Source organism: Balaenoptera ricei, chromosome 6, assembly GCF_028023285.1.
Source record: "Balaenoptera ricei isolate mBalRic1 chromosome 6, mBalRic1.hap2, whole genome shotgun sequence".
In the NCBI taxonomy this organism is placed as follows: Eukaryota; Metazoa; Chordata; class Mammalia; order Artiodactyla; family Balaenopteridae; genus Balaenoptera; species Balaenoptera ricei.
The window spans coordinates 117459899-117474827 of NC_082644.1; the positions used below are offsets into that span (position 1 = coordinate 117459899).

At 57.6% G+C, this 14929-nt stretch overlaps 1 protein-coding gene across 1 annotated transcript; it reads left to right on the forward strand.

Moving 5' to 3' along the window:
• The first annotated feature begins 634 nt into the window (after nt 1–634).
• PRDM12 (PR/SET domain 12) lies at nt 635–14346 on the forward strand. Its single transcript, XM_059926600.1, has 5 exons — nt 635–1226; nt 2993–3183; nt 4621–4776; nt 12445–12556; nt 13925–14346. Exons 1-5 carry the CDS (start codon nt 1004–1006, stop codon nt 14344–14346), a joined length of 1104 nt encoding a protein of 367 aa, XP_059782583.1. The 5' UTR covers nt 635–1003.
• Nucleotides 14347–14929: the final 583 nt, after the last annotated feature.

The window sequence follows — 14929 nt, forward strand, 5'->3', positions numbered from 1 at the left end:
GCCTCCGCAGCGCCGTCTGCGCAGGAGTTCAGCGCGGCCTGCGCCGGGCCTGCTGGCTCCAGGGCGACTACCGCAGTCTGGGGCGTGGAGCCCGGGAGAGCGCGGGACCCGGCGGGCCGGGCGGGCCAGGGAGCGTAGGGGAGGTGAATGCCGGCCCGGCCGGGCAGGGGTGCTGAGCGCAGACCCGGACTAGGATAGTGGCTGAGCGCGGGGCCCGAGGCCAGGCGTCCCCTCCGGCCTAGTCTGGTCCCTGGAGTCCGAGCGATCCTCGCCGCGCCCCCTGCCCTACTCTGTCCCTTCCTCTCCTAGCCCTGGGCTGAGCCTCCCTCCCTGCCCGGCACTTCCCACGGGGAGAGGAGGAGGAAGAAGAGGAGGGGGGTGGAAGGGCTGGGGAGGGGCGGGAGGACGCAGGGGGAACGTTCCGAGCGGCCCGAGCGCCCCCGCCCCTTGAGCTCTCGCCGCGAAGGCTCCTCGAGCCGGGCCGGGTACAACAAGTCTGTCCTCCGACGTCAGGGGGTCATTAATAACCAATTAGGAGGGTCACTGCGGCTCCTATAAAGGCGCTGAGATTTTGCCAAGGGGAAGACCGTCCGGGCCGGGTGTGCGAGAGGCGAGCGCGCGGCCGAGAGCCCCTCGCCGCCGTTTCTCTGAAGCCACCCGCCTCCCACCCACCCCGCACCGCCCCCCTCCCCGCACCCGCCTCCGCCTCCACCCCTGGCTCTCCAGCCCTCCGCGCCGCCTCTGCCATCTCCGCAGATTTCTCCATCTCTCTCTTCATTTCTGCCTCGCTCCCCCTCGTTCACTTTCCTCCCAGCGCCCCCCTCGCCTCCCGCTCCCTCCAGCGTCCTATCCTCACCCTCCTCGTCCTCCCCCTACTCCTCTTCCTTCTCCTCCTCCATCACAGCCCTCTTCTCTCGCCCCTGTGCTCCCCACTCGCCCACCACATCCCCGCCTCGGCCCGGCCGTCCGTCCGTCCCCGGCGCCGGCGAGCCCCGGGCCGCCCATGATGGGCTCCGTGCTCCCGGCTGAGGCCCTGGTGCTCAAGACAGGGCTGAAGGCGCCGGGGCTGGCGCTGGCAGAGGTCATCACCTCCGACATCCTGCACAGCTTCCTGTACGGCCGCTGGCGCAACGTGCTGGGCGAGCAGCTCTTCGAAGACAAGAGCCACCACGCCAGCCCCAAGACAGCCTTCACCGCCGAGGTCCTGGCGCAGTCCTTCTCGGGCGGTGAGTCGCGCCGTCGAGGCCGATCGCATCCCCTCCTCCCCGCGGCCCCTGATTCCCGGGCCCACACGCGCAGGACGCGGCGGGGACACGGGGCGTCGCAGCAGCTCGCGCCAATCTGGGCGTTCCAGATGCTGCGTGTGACTCAGTTTCCCACGAGCCGAACCAGGGAGCGAACGGCCAAGCCCGGGCGGGGAGGGGCCGGGGGGTGGGGCACCTCCACCCCGCGCGGCTCGGTGAAGAGATCTCGGCGTCCAGGCTGCCGGGCGCGCCGCCCCCGCGCTTCCCCATCCGCCCCTCACCCCTTAGAGCCGGCGGGTTCCCGGCATTTAAAGCCTTACTAGGCGTGTAATAGCAGTTGACTCAAAAAGAAGGGGTTTTAAATTCATTTAGTTAACTTGGGCTTGACCCGCGAAAGTTCCCACTTAAACCAAGAACTTTAAAAGGCAGCGGGGGCTGGGGAGGGGGCGGAGGGCGGGCGGGCGGGAGAGAAAGCCGCGGAGAGAGCGACGGAGAGAAAGAGAGAGCAAGAAAAGTTTCTTTTCTTTAAGATGTCTCAAGTTCTTACTCCTCATTCATCAACCCGCAAACAATATCTTTCCCCGGCGCTGGCATCTCTGCGCGTCGCCCCCTTTTCCCCCTTTACGATTTCTGTTCCTCTCTTAATTTACCGTGCAGACTAATTCCACTTCCATTCACGTTATGTCAACCATCTAATCCCCCCTTTTTGTAAGGGGAATTCCTCGGCCCCTTTTAAACAAGTCCCCTCCGCATTGAGCTACAATTTACTGCTACAGCATTCTTCCAGGGCTAATGAATTTAGAATTAGCAATTTCTTTCGAATGGAGCCGAATGAATGCGATCACTTTAACAGCGTGACAAATTGCCGGCCGCGCCGCAATGGACACCGTTTAACCCCCCCTTTCAGCCGGCCCGCTGGCCGGGTATTTTCCCAGGTAGCTTAGAGGGGGACCTTGTAAGACACGGAGGCCGCCCCTGTGCGCCTCGCCGCTCCCACTCCGGCTGCCCGACCAGGCGGGGGGACCCCCGGAGGTTGCGAGCCGCCCCGGCTCTTGTCCGCCCAGAGAGGCGACTTCGCGGCTCGCCTCGATCCGGGCACTGCCCTTCCTGGCACCCCGGATCCTGGCGGCAGCGAGGGACCCAGGCGCGCCCGGGGTCACCCAGAGAGCGCGAGACACGGCCCGCCGTCGCCCGCGTTTCTTTTGAGCTTCCGCCGCCTCGAAACTAGACTTCGTTTCCGGCCGCTGCCAGCCCGCCCCGGGCGCGAGGCCCGCCCCCCAGCACCGCGAAGGGAGTCAGAAGCCCTGACCGCGTCCTGGGTCCTCCGACCGTGCCCTGTGCTCGGTGCCGCGACGCGCAGTGAGCGCCGAGCGACGCACGATCGGCCCAGAACCAGACAGGGCGAAAGAATCTTGGCTGGGCCGTCACCCCCTCGTGGGAGCGGGCCTCAGTTTACCCATTGGTAAAGCCACGCACTGCGGTCGGCTCAGTAGTTCTTAAACTTTGCCGGGGTGGAGGGCAGGGGAGGTTGTGGATGCTTTGAGAATTCGTGGAGAGACTAAAAACAAAAACAAGTGCAAACAAACAAAAATCTCTCCTCGAAATGAGTCCCAAAGCACCTCTCGCTTTCGGAGGGTCCCCGGGTTGCAATCAGAGGAGACTCGGGTCGCTGAGCCTCCACTCCCGGGGAAGAGCCGGGCCTCCCCTGCCTCAGGCTCTGACCCAGTCCCCATGCCTGGCGGCCACAGAGGTTCAGAAGCTGTCCAGCCTGGTGCTGCCGGCCGAGGTGATCATCGCGCAGAGCTCCATCCCCGGCGAGGGCCTCGGCATCTTCTCCAAGACGTGGATCAAGGCGGGCACCGAGATGGGCCCCTTCACCGGCCGCGTCATCGCCCCGGAGCACGTGGACATATGCAAGAACAACAACCTCATGTGGGAGGTGCGCGCGGGCTGCGGGGCGCTGGCTGCGGGCTGCGGGTGGGGCCCTGGCGTCCGGCCGCTACTTCCGCCCTCGCTGGAAGCTGCGGGCGCTTTGGGCCAAGCCTTGACGCTCCCTGAGGCCGGATCCTATGCCGCCTGATGCCTGGAGGTTCCTCCCCACATCGCGAGGCGAAGGCGCTCTCCTCTGGCCGGCCCTAGGGATCACGTCCGTTGTTAGGTCCGCTTCATAGTGGAGGGCACGGAGACCCAGAGAGGCCATGCCCTTTGCCCAGGGTCCCACGCCTGGGAGCCACCTCCCAGCCACCTGCATTCTTTCCCTCGCTCCAGAAGCAGCAAGGAAAGCCCCTCAAAGCCAGCCCTGGCCTTGGGGTGAGGGGTGGCTGGAAGGAAGGATGAAGGGAGCCCGTGCTCCTTGGGAGTCGGCTTCTCAACCCAAGCAGAATAATGACATTGGAAATGAACACCGATTAACTGGCACTGAGTCGGCTTTCTGAGCCCTGGGCCTGCATTCCACCAGGTTATCGCAGCAGCCCTATGAGTTATTATTCCCATTTTACAGACGGAAACTGACCTTCCATCCAGGGTCTTCTGACCCTCCTCCTCCACAACAGTGCCAGATGCCAGGGAGGGCCACCCTTGGGACAAAGCCCCTCCCAGAGCACTTCCTCCTCTTGGGGCTCTCACCTTGAGGAGGCCAGGCTGAGGCACCCTCTCCCTAATGTCATTTCCCCTCCTTCCCCCACGGCTCCCCACCAGAGCCCCCACCGGGCAGACCATTAAGGAGACGAATGGGGCAAATCCTGCACCTGGTCACAGGAGCAAAGGAAGAGAGCAGAGGGCCATGAGGCCTCTCCTAGCCTCACCTGCTCCCACCTCTGGAGGCCTGGGCCGTGGTTCCCATCTCCACTTGTTGCTGGGTTAGGAAGTTGGGGTCCAGTTTGGTTTCTGAGTACTTTTGGTAGCTCCCACAAAAGGGACCTAGGCCAGGCCAGGGTGACACAGTGAGCCAGCCTCCCCTTTCTAGGCTCTTCTGTGTCCCCCGCTGAGGTCCTGGCCAGTGCTTTCCGCTGCTTTGGGGAGCACCTCTGCATCCCCGGAGAACTAGCTGGAGTGGATGCCACTTTGTGTGCTCAGTGATCTCTTGGAGATGCTTTTCATCTGGGGATGGGGAGGACACGGCAGCAGGAGCCTGTGGGGCCCCGGAGACTGACTCCCTGTTGGCCACTTCTAGCCAGCTGGCCTCAGGCAAGTCACTGTACTGCTCTGAGCCTCCCTTTCATCGGCTGGAAAACCAAGACAATAATAGCTGCGTCCACTTCCTGGGGATGGAGAGAGAGAGTGTGTGGATGTGCCCGGCCTGGGGCCTAGCCCTGGCCACGGGCGGCACACATGACACAGCCCTGCCTCACCTGGCCCCCGATTCACCTGCGCCCAGGTGTTCAACGAGGATGGCACGGTGCGCTACTTCATCGACGCCAGCCAGGAGGACCACCGAAGCTGGATGACCTACATCAAATGCGCACGTAATGAGCAGGAGCAGAACCTGGAGGTGGTCCAGATTGGTACCAGCATCTTCTACAAAGCCATTGAGGTGAGTGTGTGTACTGTGGTGTAGAAGCAGCGGGTACCGCTGGCGGGGGCTGGGGGAGCCGGGCCGCTGCGTCCGGGGACTGAGGTGGAGAGAGGGGCGTAGATGCTGGCCCAGCTGGCCCTGCCCAGGCTGGAGGACTGAGGCCCATGCATCATTGTCTCTGGGAGCACGACCTCCAGGGCAAGCTTTCTGCTGTAGATCAGAAAGGACAGAACTTTCCACTTTATGCCACCATGAATATCATGAGCACCTCAACTGGGGTCCCCGGATAACTGCTGAGAGGATGCTGGGGTTGAGAAGCCATAGAAATACAGAGAGAAAGACACCAGAAGGCAGCCCAGGGGAAGCATTTGGGTGGGAGAGAGGGCGTTGTGTCGGCAGCGTTTTGGCTGTGCGCTGCCCATCACCAGTGACGGGTGGACCACACGCGACTCTAATCTCAGCTATCACATCCTGGTCACTTGTGGCGTCAGGCTTTTCCTAGAGGCTGTATGCGCGTTATTGTATTTAATCCACAAGGGAGGATTCTGTGATTACCTCCAGTTTGCTGGGTCTCCCTTGGTGACTGGCAGACTCGGGAGCTTTCATGGGCATTTGTGAGGGATCCTAACACTAATGTCTGAGCCGGGTGAAGCTTCTCAGACGAGAGAGAAAGGGAGAGATTAAACAGCATATCCCATGGTGGGTGGGAGGGGCTGTCAGAGGAGCCGGCCAGGCCCAGGGCAGGGAGAGGTTCAGGCGGGATGGGAAAAGGAGGTGTCCCCAGTGGGGAAACGCTTGGGCAGAGGCAGACAGGCTCACAATGTTTGGGGAGATGACGATAGCACAGAGCAAGCCGAGTGGTGGTAGCCGGGCTGTGGTAGCCGAGGCGACCATGCTGTTAGGACCCTCCCTGCTCTTGTCTCTTGGCAGGACATTTGCTCAGCGTCCCGCCCAGGAGGGGGCAGGCAGCCCAGCTTCCGTGTGGCAGGTTGGTGGCGAGTGCTCTGCACGGGTGGTGGGGCTCTTCCCCCCATAGTCCTCTGGACCCCACGCTTCTTCTCCTCTGTGGAGGGACAAGCACGGTGCCCCTTGGGGTGCGGCTAGGCTTGGCTGAGTTTGGGGGTGTTCTGAAGGAGCCCCTCGCCCCAGGCCAGAGAATGACTCTCCTTTCCTTTAGTCCGTTTTCTTCCTGTAACTCAAAGCCCCATGTCTTTCTAAGGCCCCGAGGGGCACTGGACAGTTGTCCCTCAATAACCAGGCCCCTGGGAATCTTCCAGGAGTGACAACAGAATGGCCTTTGCCTGGGCCCTGGTGTGGTCCAGCCAAGAGCTGGACCTGAGGAGAACCAAGAAGGGTAAAGAAAGGTTGGGAATTCCCTGGCGGTCCAGTGGTTAGGACTCGGCGCTTCCACTGCCGGGGCCTGGGTTCAATCCCTGGTCGGGGAACTAAGATCCCGAAAGCTGTGCGGCACAAAAGAAACAAAAAAGAAAGGTGAGCCGTTCTTGGACTGGGGTTCAAGTGAGGTGGGACAGTGTGAGGATAGGACTGACGGTGGCCCAGGCTGAGGACAGAGGTGTTTCTTGTGACTGTTGGCTGGGCTGCCACCCTATGGGAGCAAGGGCCTCCCATTAGACATCCTAGGATCAGCCTCATGGGTGGCTGAACCTCACTTCTGGCAGAGAGCACCCCCCTTTACCCACTCAACCTCACACGTGTCCTCACATTTGCACACTGCTTCCCGGCCACCCTGAAACAGATGAGATGGGGGACACACAATGATTCCATCCCTCCACGCAGACACACGCACGCTCACACACACACGTGCTTACACATAGGAGAGAGGGTAAGGATGCTGGTATGATTTTGGCAAAAGGACTCCCCATGGCGTCAGTTGCGGAGGCCTGAGTCTCATCTTGCTGTTCAGGTCACACTGACTGAGAGCTGAACAGAGTCGGGAAACATTAATAGACGTTTATACAGAAATTCAGAGTCGGAGGACAAGGTGGCTGAAGTGTATCTCCATGGAGGAATCTAAGATTATAAGATTTTTAAAAAGTCATCTACATTTGATCAGGAATTTAAGTTGAAAAAAGAGGATCGGGAAAAATCTACCGTATATGATCAAGATAAGTAGATATCACCGGTTTGGCTATTCATGCTTTTACAGAGTTAGCAAGCCGAGTGCTGGAGTGAGGAATAAGGAAACACAAACTATCACCCATTTTACTTTTAGTAAGTGAAATTAGGTACATTTTTCGTGGTGGCAGTTTTCTTAAAGCAATGTGTCAAAATGTCAGATGCCGCTTACCGGACCAACCGTGTGTCCAGGTGTGTGTGACCACCGTGCAGCAGGGCTCGGCCAGAAGAAATTTCTGCCGCTCCAGGCCACTCCCCGGACGCCTCTGGAATACGTGGGCGGTTTGTTCTGTGCGTGTGTGTGAGGGAGCCAAGAAGGGTCTGTGCCATGACCTGTTTTCTTAATCTTTCCGTCACTCAGAACCACTGTGTATATTTCATAACAGTAACCCATTACTTGCCAAAAAAAATTGAGAAGAAACATCTTCATTCAATAAGCAGAATATACTACTGCTGCTCTAAAATTTCCCACAAATACAAATTAACAGCTGTCCAAACGGAGACGAGGGTGATGGGTCTCCAGGCCGGCCAGTCTGTGCAGAATCCCTGGGCGGGGTTTTGCATCTGGCTGGATCTACCAACATGTTATCCCAGGCTCTCCCCTCGCTATCTTCAACCGCAGAACTTACTGTAACCTCAGGTGCCTAAAATGACATTTCTAGAAAGCGCCCAGCACATAGCAAATGGGCACTAAATGTTGAATGAATAAGTCCAGGTGATGGGGGCTGGGTTGAAAGTGGACACACGGACCCTTTTCTCCCAAGAAAACAAAACCGGCAAAGAAACCAGCTGCCCCAGGGAAGCAAGAACTTTGACCCCAAAACTCAACACAAGAAAACGATTTAGGAAGAAATTATGAAAATTTTGGATTTGGGAACCGGGAAGAAAATTCCCAGGCTTTTCCCCTCCTGAGTTTTTGGCAAATGACTGTGCCCTGAAGTGTGGGCTTTTTCTTTCAGCTGCTTTTCTTCTCATTTCAGGCAATTGAGGTTTGTTTTGGGTTTTTTTTCCCCTAGAGTCTCATAGCCCCATCTCTCTTTTTCTTGGCTCTATGAGGGCAAGCACCATTTTTCTTCTGAACTTGCTCACTGGTGGGTGCAGTTAGGCACTTTGATTATTAATAATAAGCATAATTAATGATGCTACCATCTGTGGGGCAGTTACCATGTGCCAGCACCGTGCTAAGGGTCTTAGCAACTTTGAAAAACTCGAATCCACTCAGTCTGGTGCTATCACTATCCCTGTTTTTTTTTTGTTTTTTTTTTTGTTTTGTTTTTTTTATCCCTGTTTCAATGACGTTGAAACTAAGGTTCAGGGAGATCTTGGGAGATTGTTGAGCTGTGATTTGAATCCAGACCTGTGTGACCCCACGGTGGAGCCCTTGGTCACCATGCCGTGGGACCTCCCTGGCCAATATCTATTTGCTGGAACTCTATTAATTGGTGTGTTGGGACATCTGTGGTACAATGGAAATTGATATTCGTCCAGATGACACTGAGTTCCTTCTAGACAAGGGCTTCTGTACCACCGGGGGACGGGGAGGACGTCAGACCCTCCTGGGAGCATGTTCAATACTGTGACATGAATTTGTATTAGGAAAACAAACCAAAACCCCCAAACGTTTTCAATTGATAATAAAAATTCAGAAATGGGTCAGGACAGAACTTCTGGGTCAATAGGGAAGGTGAATAGGCACCAGTTGGGAGAGTATGTAATTTGTCAACCAAGGAGTCAGGCGCTGATATTCACCCCGTGTCTTGATGATGTGGATTTTATGGTACAGGATTCATTTCTTTGGGAATTGCTTTGTTTATTGTGTATCCTGAGCCAGTCTCGGATCCCCAGAAAAGTAGATGAGCAGCTGATTCTCCTTCTCCGAGCCCCTGTGGAAAGCCCTGGCTGGGCCAGGCCAGAGTGTTGGCCGTAAAGAAACAGGGCTACTGAGGAGGCCTGCACGGGACCGTGGCCATTCTTTGCACTTAGGTGATTGGCTGATGGGACCCTGGCAGCCTCTGGACAACGGTACTAAGATCTCAGGGAAGAGGCTGTGGGTCTCCCCGGCTCTCCTGGTCTCCATCTCTGGGGTCATTGCATGAGGGGTGTCCAGGAGTAAGCAGATGCCACAGGTCCAGGCCAGGACCTGCTGCTGGTTTCCCAGAGCTCTGAAGGGCAGGGAGAGACTCCAGTGCCCGGCCTCTGTGCGCGTGAGGCCGCCTTCCCCAGCGCTGCTTTACAGCTGGAGGCTTCTTGCTGTCTGGGGATGTGTGTCATTGTCAATTCTAGTAGGTTCTTTTTAATAGATTTCCTCTCTTTAAAAAATATTTTTTTGTATAAACGTAATATGTGCTCATTAATTCTTAAAAAATCAGATGCATCTTGTAGAAAATGAAAGTCACTCTGCTCCATCATGCTGTTCCTCACGCACCTTAAATCAGCATTAAAAAAAAAAAACTGGTCTCAAAACGACAAACCCTTCTGAGGAAAGATGCGCAGAAAACCGGCCACAGTGGCTGGGTGCCCTGAGTGGGATAGAGAGTTACTTTTCCTTATATACTCCTTTGTGTCTGTATCACTGTTTTAATTTTAAAAATGCACTAGTAAAATTAATTTTAGTACATTTGAAAAATGTGTTAGTAAATACATGACTCAGCCTATATTGAAACGGTCAATATTAAAGCTCTTATTTTAAAAATATTATTCCCAACCACCATTTTAAATAATAATATTCAGAATTTGTTCTTGGCTCCTCATTCACCATCATGATTGTTGTTGCTGTTATATCTGTTTTATATTTAATAACAATTGTTAGTCAATTCAAATGAAAAGGCTGGTGTTGACTTAGATATTTGATTCCCGGACTGCATGTCTGGGGGTGGAGATGCAGGTCCCACTGGGGACTTGCTGAACCTCTCATCCCACATCTATGCTCCCCCCGGGCAGATGGGCCAGGGAAAAGGTGGCACCGGAGTGGCACTGGTGTCCTGGGAGCATGTGGGCCCAGCCTGTGCTGCTTTTCTTTTTTTTTCCGCTGCGCGGCTTGTGGGATCTTAATCCCCCGACCAGCGATTGAACCCAGGCCCTCAGCAGTGAAAGCGCCGAGGCCTCACCACTGGACCGCCAGGGAAGTCCCCAGCCTGTGCTCTTGATGGTCACTGAAGGCAAAGCCGCAGGTCATCCTGGGCCACCCTTCACGCTCCGTGGGGACAACTGAAGGACCCCATGTCCTGGAGATGACTGCTAGCTTCTCTGAGCGGTTGATGAGCTCTCGGAAAATAGTACAAACAGCTTTAAGTGCGTGGCCCCGTTGAGCCCGGACGGGCACCCCGTGAGGCTACAGAACCGTCCCTGCTTTGCAGTTGAGGAAACTGAGGACCAGTGACAGAAGGCACCTTGCCCAAAGTGGCACGCTCGGCAGGGGGGGAGCCCAAGTGGACCCCGACGTGTGTGAGCCCAGGGACTGAGCCGGAAACCTCAGCAGTACCGTCTCCTGAAGGAAGGGGCGTGTACAGACAGTTGGACAAGGGGTTGGTTGCTTTAGAAGAACCGTGATGTATAAACATCTGGTGTCGTGTGAGAATTGAAGCCAGGGGTTGGGACAATGTCAGAGGTGACATAATCAGAGTCTTAGAGTTGGGGGAGCCTCAGGGATCATACTTCCCACCCCCTTCACTTGAGGAGACAAGCTTAGAGAGACAGAGTGCTTGCCTAGGGTCACCCAGGGACCCAGTGACCGAGGGCCCACTGGCACCATCTCTCAGCAGCTTCCTTCACAGTGAATTTATCTTGAGTATTTTAGCTCCATCACCCTCTTTTCTAAGGGGTTCACAAAACTCTCTCAGCTCCACCCTTTCTCCAGCAGGGCCTCCAGCTCTGACCCCCGCTGGCCTCCTGGACAGCAGCCGTGACTATGAATGACCAGAGAGGCCTCGAGGACTCTTGCTGTGGTGCCAGATTCTGACCTGCCTGCTTTCTTTGACGCACTGCCTAATTTTCCTTGGGTTCCGGGACTGCATTTGGTTTTTCCATATTCAAACCCCGTCAGTCCGAGCTGGTGTGGCACCCTCTGCCCGGCTCCTCATAACTCACTGTCCCTGAGGCTTGATGTGACACCCCATGGGCTGTAGGGTCTGTTGGGAAGGGGCACAGTGACCCCTGCCTGAGTCTTAGGAGGATGGATGTTGCCTAGGCCCCCTGGAGCTTCACTTCTCCCACCCCCTCCTCTCTCTGCTTCCCTCTCCTTTCAGGGTCCAGCAGGGCTGGCTGTGCTGCTCTGAGGCTCTTCCTGGCTCTGACCAGAGGAAGGAAGGTGTGGCGAGCAGATCGGGGGTCTGCAGGCCAGAACCAAAGGGAAGGGAAGGGGGCCTTCTCTGTGACCGTGAAGGCCAAGGAGAAGGGCCCTATTCTGGTGTGATTTCAGACAGCCCTAGATGGAGTCCTGTGTGATCTTTTGTACTTCAACTAAAAGAAGACCCACCAGGAAAACAATCCAGCCGTTGCCCGGGGGTGCGGCATCCACCTTTCTCTGGGCAGATCAGAGAGTGACCCCCAGGGTGGGTGCCACAGCTAGCTCCTCTGGGGTCCAGAGGCGATGGGCCTTCCCCTCTCTCATTTGCTCTAGCTGGCTGGGGCCTGAAGGTTCTTTGCTTTGAGGAATAACTGGCTTCCACCAAAGGTGTGGCGGGCCCCTGGGCTGTCCCAGAGGGCGGGGTCAGCGCCACCTCAGGAACAGGCCTTCCACTGCCTCCCTGGATTGTCACTGCAAAGCCCTCCCTCCTGACCGCCGGCACCATGTCCCTGGGGCAGGTCCTCCCCTGGGAGCAGCAGAGCCCTGTCACCATTTGTGGAGTTCTCTGCCATAGACCTAGGACATGGCAAACGGATCTTGTTTAAGGCTGTGTGCCCCAGTATTTCCGGAGGTGGAGGTGTTCACTGAACTGAATGCTTCTTTTTTAGCCCCGTGCAGGGAGTCAGGCAGAGCCCTGTGATGGGGAGAGAAGGGTATGTGATGTGGCGCTGCCTCGTGGTTGCTCTGGATAAGAGATATTTCCAGAACATCATCAGGCAGGGTGTAACCGAGAACCACAGGGTGCCCCTCAGGCCACACTCCTTGGGAACGTCTGGCTCAGCCCCACAGACCTGAGGGCTGGCTGACTCTGCTTCCCCTTGGAGAGAAATGAAAAGTTTTCTAGCTTTCCTTCTTCCTTTACTTCTGCTTGCGGCAAGGTTTCCGTTCCATTGCTGTCAGTTTGGGAGCTCCTGTGTGGCCAGGAGACAGCTCTGGTCCCAGCAGCAGAGTCAGGACAGAGAGAGCGAGAAGCCCAGGCAGAGGGGGGCAGAAGGGCAGAGCATCCTAAGGCCTTCCGTGTCTGTGAAGCTTGCCGGGGATAGCTTGGAGGAAAGGGACCCAAGTGTGCCTTTCTTGGGGCTGAGACTGTATCCACATCTCCATGGTGGGCACCAGGACAGCCCCTCCCGGCTGTGAGGGGACCCCCCCCCCCCCCCAGCCCGGGCTGCTGCCTTCCTGATCTCCTTTTGCCTCCTTCCCTACAGATGATCCCTCCAGACCAGGAGCTGCTGGTGTGGTATGGAAACTCACACAACACTTTCCTGGGGATCCCTGGTGTGCCCGGGCTGGAGGAGGAGCAGAAAAAGAACAAGCATGGTAGGTAGTCCCCATGAGGCCACAATGACAAGGGGGCCACGGAAGCACGAGAGAGAGAGTGAGTGAGTGTGTGTGTGTGTGTTTGGCAGGGAGGCTCCTGGCCTCTGGGGACCCTGGTTCCACGTCCAGCAGCATCAAGCACATGGGACTTACTGGTTCAAGGAGGCCAATGCCCCTGGAGCCGCTGCCATGGTCCAGGCATAGATAAAAGACAGTTCTGATTTTGGACAAGACAGACTGTCTGGGGGCAGATTGGGTGGAGGAGCAACGGGCCAGGCAGCAGGAGACTGGATTGAGTTGCAGTTCTGCTGTGCAATCTTGGGAAATGGCTCGGTGCCTCAGTTTCCCCACCTGTAAAAGAAGGATGTTGGGCGAGATGATCTCTATCCTCCCTTCCAGTTCTCACAATCTACATTTCCTTGCCCTGTCCCTGGTGCTGAGCCTGGCCCAGAGTAGGTGCTCAGTATAAACCTGTTGAATGAAGGCAGAGCAGAGTGTGCCTGTGTGTGTGTTGCAGCGGGGTGGGGTGGGGCGCTGATCATCACGGTAGAGACCACCTGCTCAAGACCTATTTCCTACCAAGTATTGCGCTAAACCTTCTACAGGTGTCATCCCACATGGGTCCTCATAAAACCCTTGTGATATTTGGTTATCCTTATTTTTAGAGGATGAATCTGAGGCTCAGGAGCTACTGTTTATCCAGCCCTTGCTCTGCAGCTAATGTTTCACAAAACATTTCTCTGACCCTTACTGCAACTTTTGGGCGTGATGCTATTATTACTTCCATTTCAGGGATGAGAAAAGTGAGGTGCAGTTCACTGGTACACAGTAGGCATTCAGTAAATATTTGTGGGATGAATAAATGAAAGGTTTTGGGAGGGAGAGGAGGAGTTATAACAGTGACTACCACTGATGGAAGGTTACTATAAACCTGGTACTTCCCCATGTCCGGCCTCAGGCAGGTAAAGTGATCAGTACAGAGTAACCTTCAAAGACGTCAGTTTTTTGTGATCATCTCGTATGGTCGTGCATAGCCCCGTGAGGTCGTAGTAGGTTCCCATTTTACGGATGAGAAGGTTGAGGTTTCCCGAAGCTAAGTCATTAAGTCCCTGAGATCTCGCAGCATGGTCTGGAGTCCCACTCCTATTTGATCCCAGGCCAGGGATCTTGCTGCCCCTCCCACCCCTCTGCCAGTGCCAGCAATCTGCGCAGTGGCCACCGGACGATCGGAGGCGGTTGGGCCCTGGGAGGGGCGCACGTGGGGGACGGGTACGGGGAGAACGGGCCGCGGCCGCGCGGGTTCTAACGAGGCTGCTCTCTCTCTCCCCCTCCCCGCCTGCCCCCCCCGGGCCCCGCCCGCGCGGCCAGAGGACTTCCACCCGGCGGACCCGGCGGCGGGCACCTCGGGCCGCATGCGCTGCGTCATCTGCCACCGCGGCTTCAACTCGCGCAGCAACCTGCGCTCGCACATGCGCATCCACACGCTGGACAAGCCCTTCGTGTGCCGCTTCTGCAACCGCCGCTTCAGCCAGTCGTCCACGCTGCGCAACCACGTGCGCCTGCACACGGGCGAGCGCCCCTACAAGTGCCAGGTGTGCCAGAGCGCCTACTCGCAGCTGGCCGGCCTGCGCGCCCACCAGAAAAGCGCGCGCCACCGGCCGCCCAGCGCCGCTCTGCAGGCCCACTCGCCCGCGCTGCCCGCGCCGCCCGCGCACGCGCCCGCGCTCGCCGCCGCCGCCGCCGCCGCCGCTGCCGCCGCCGCGCACCACCTGCCGGCCATGGTGCTGTGAGCGCCGCGGCGCGCCCGCTCCCGCCCGCGCGCGCCTCCGCCGGCCAGCCCGCCGGGGCGCGCGGCGGGGCTGCTCTCCCTCCCGACTCGCACTCCTTGCGGCACGCGGCCGCCGGACCCGGCGCTGTAGGTGCGCCCCAGAAATGACGCCCAGGCATACACTCTTCGCCCCGTTTCGCAGATGAGGACACTGAGGGGTGACGTCCTTTTCGCGGGCCGCCCAGCTGGTGCAGCTGCTCGGCCGCCTCCTCTTCAGGGGGTCCCCATGCTCGGCCTCACCCCCGAGTCTCCCTCCTCTTGTGGAGTCGGCTGCCCAGGCTGAGAGCCCCCTGGTGGGTGCCAGGAGAGGGGACCGAAAGTCTCCGAGGGACCTCAGCGGGGAAAGGGGGCCCCCACCACCCCCACAGAGAGCTGCGTGTTGAGATGGAGCTCCCTGTCCCAGTGTGGGGAGCGGGCCCGGGCAGTACGCGCGTCTGTCTCCTCCTCCTGCCTCTGAGACTGGTATCCTGCAATGTCAGGACTCACGGACGCGACCGTGAGAGCTGGAGACTGAAGGGGTTCAGGGGCAGCCAGAAGAGGCCGGA

Bases quoted from the DNA above. Each gene is read 5' to 3' on its own strand.
- PRDM12 (XM_059926600.1), top strand. From the start codon at position 1,004: ATGATGGGCTCCGTGCTCCCGGCTGAGGCCCTGGTGCTCAAGACAGGG. The intron at 4,777-12,444 runs GTGAGTGTGTGT...CCTTCCCTACAG, and splicing joins TCTTCTACAAAGCCATTGAG to ATGATCCCTCCAGACCAGGA. The intron at 12,557-13,924 runs GTAGGTAGTCCC...CCGCGCGGCCAG, and splicing joins GCAGAAAAAGAACAAGCATG to AGGACTTCCACCCGGCGGAC.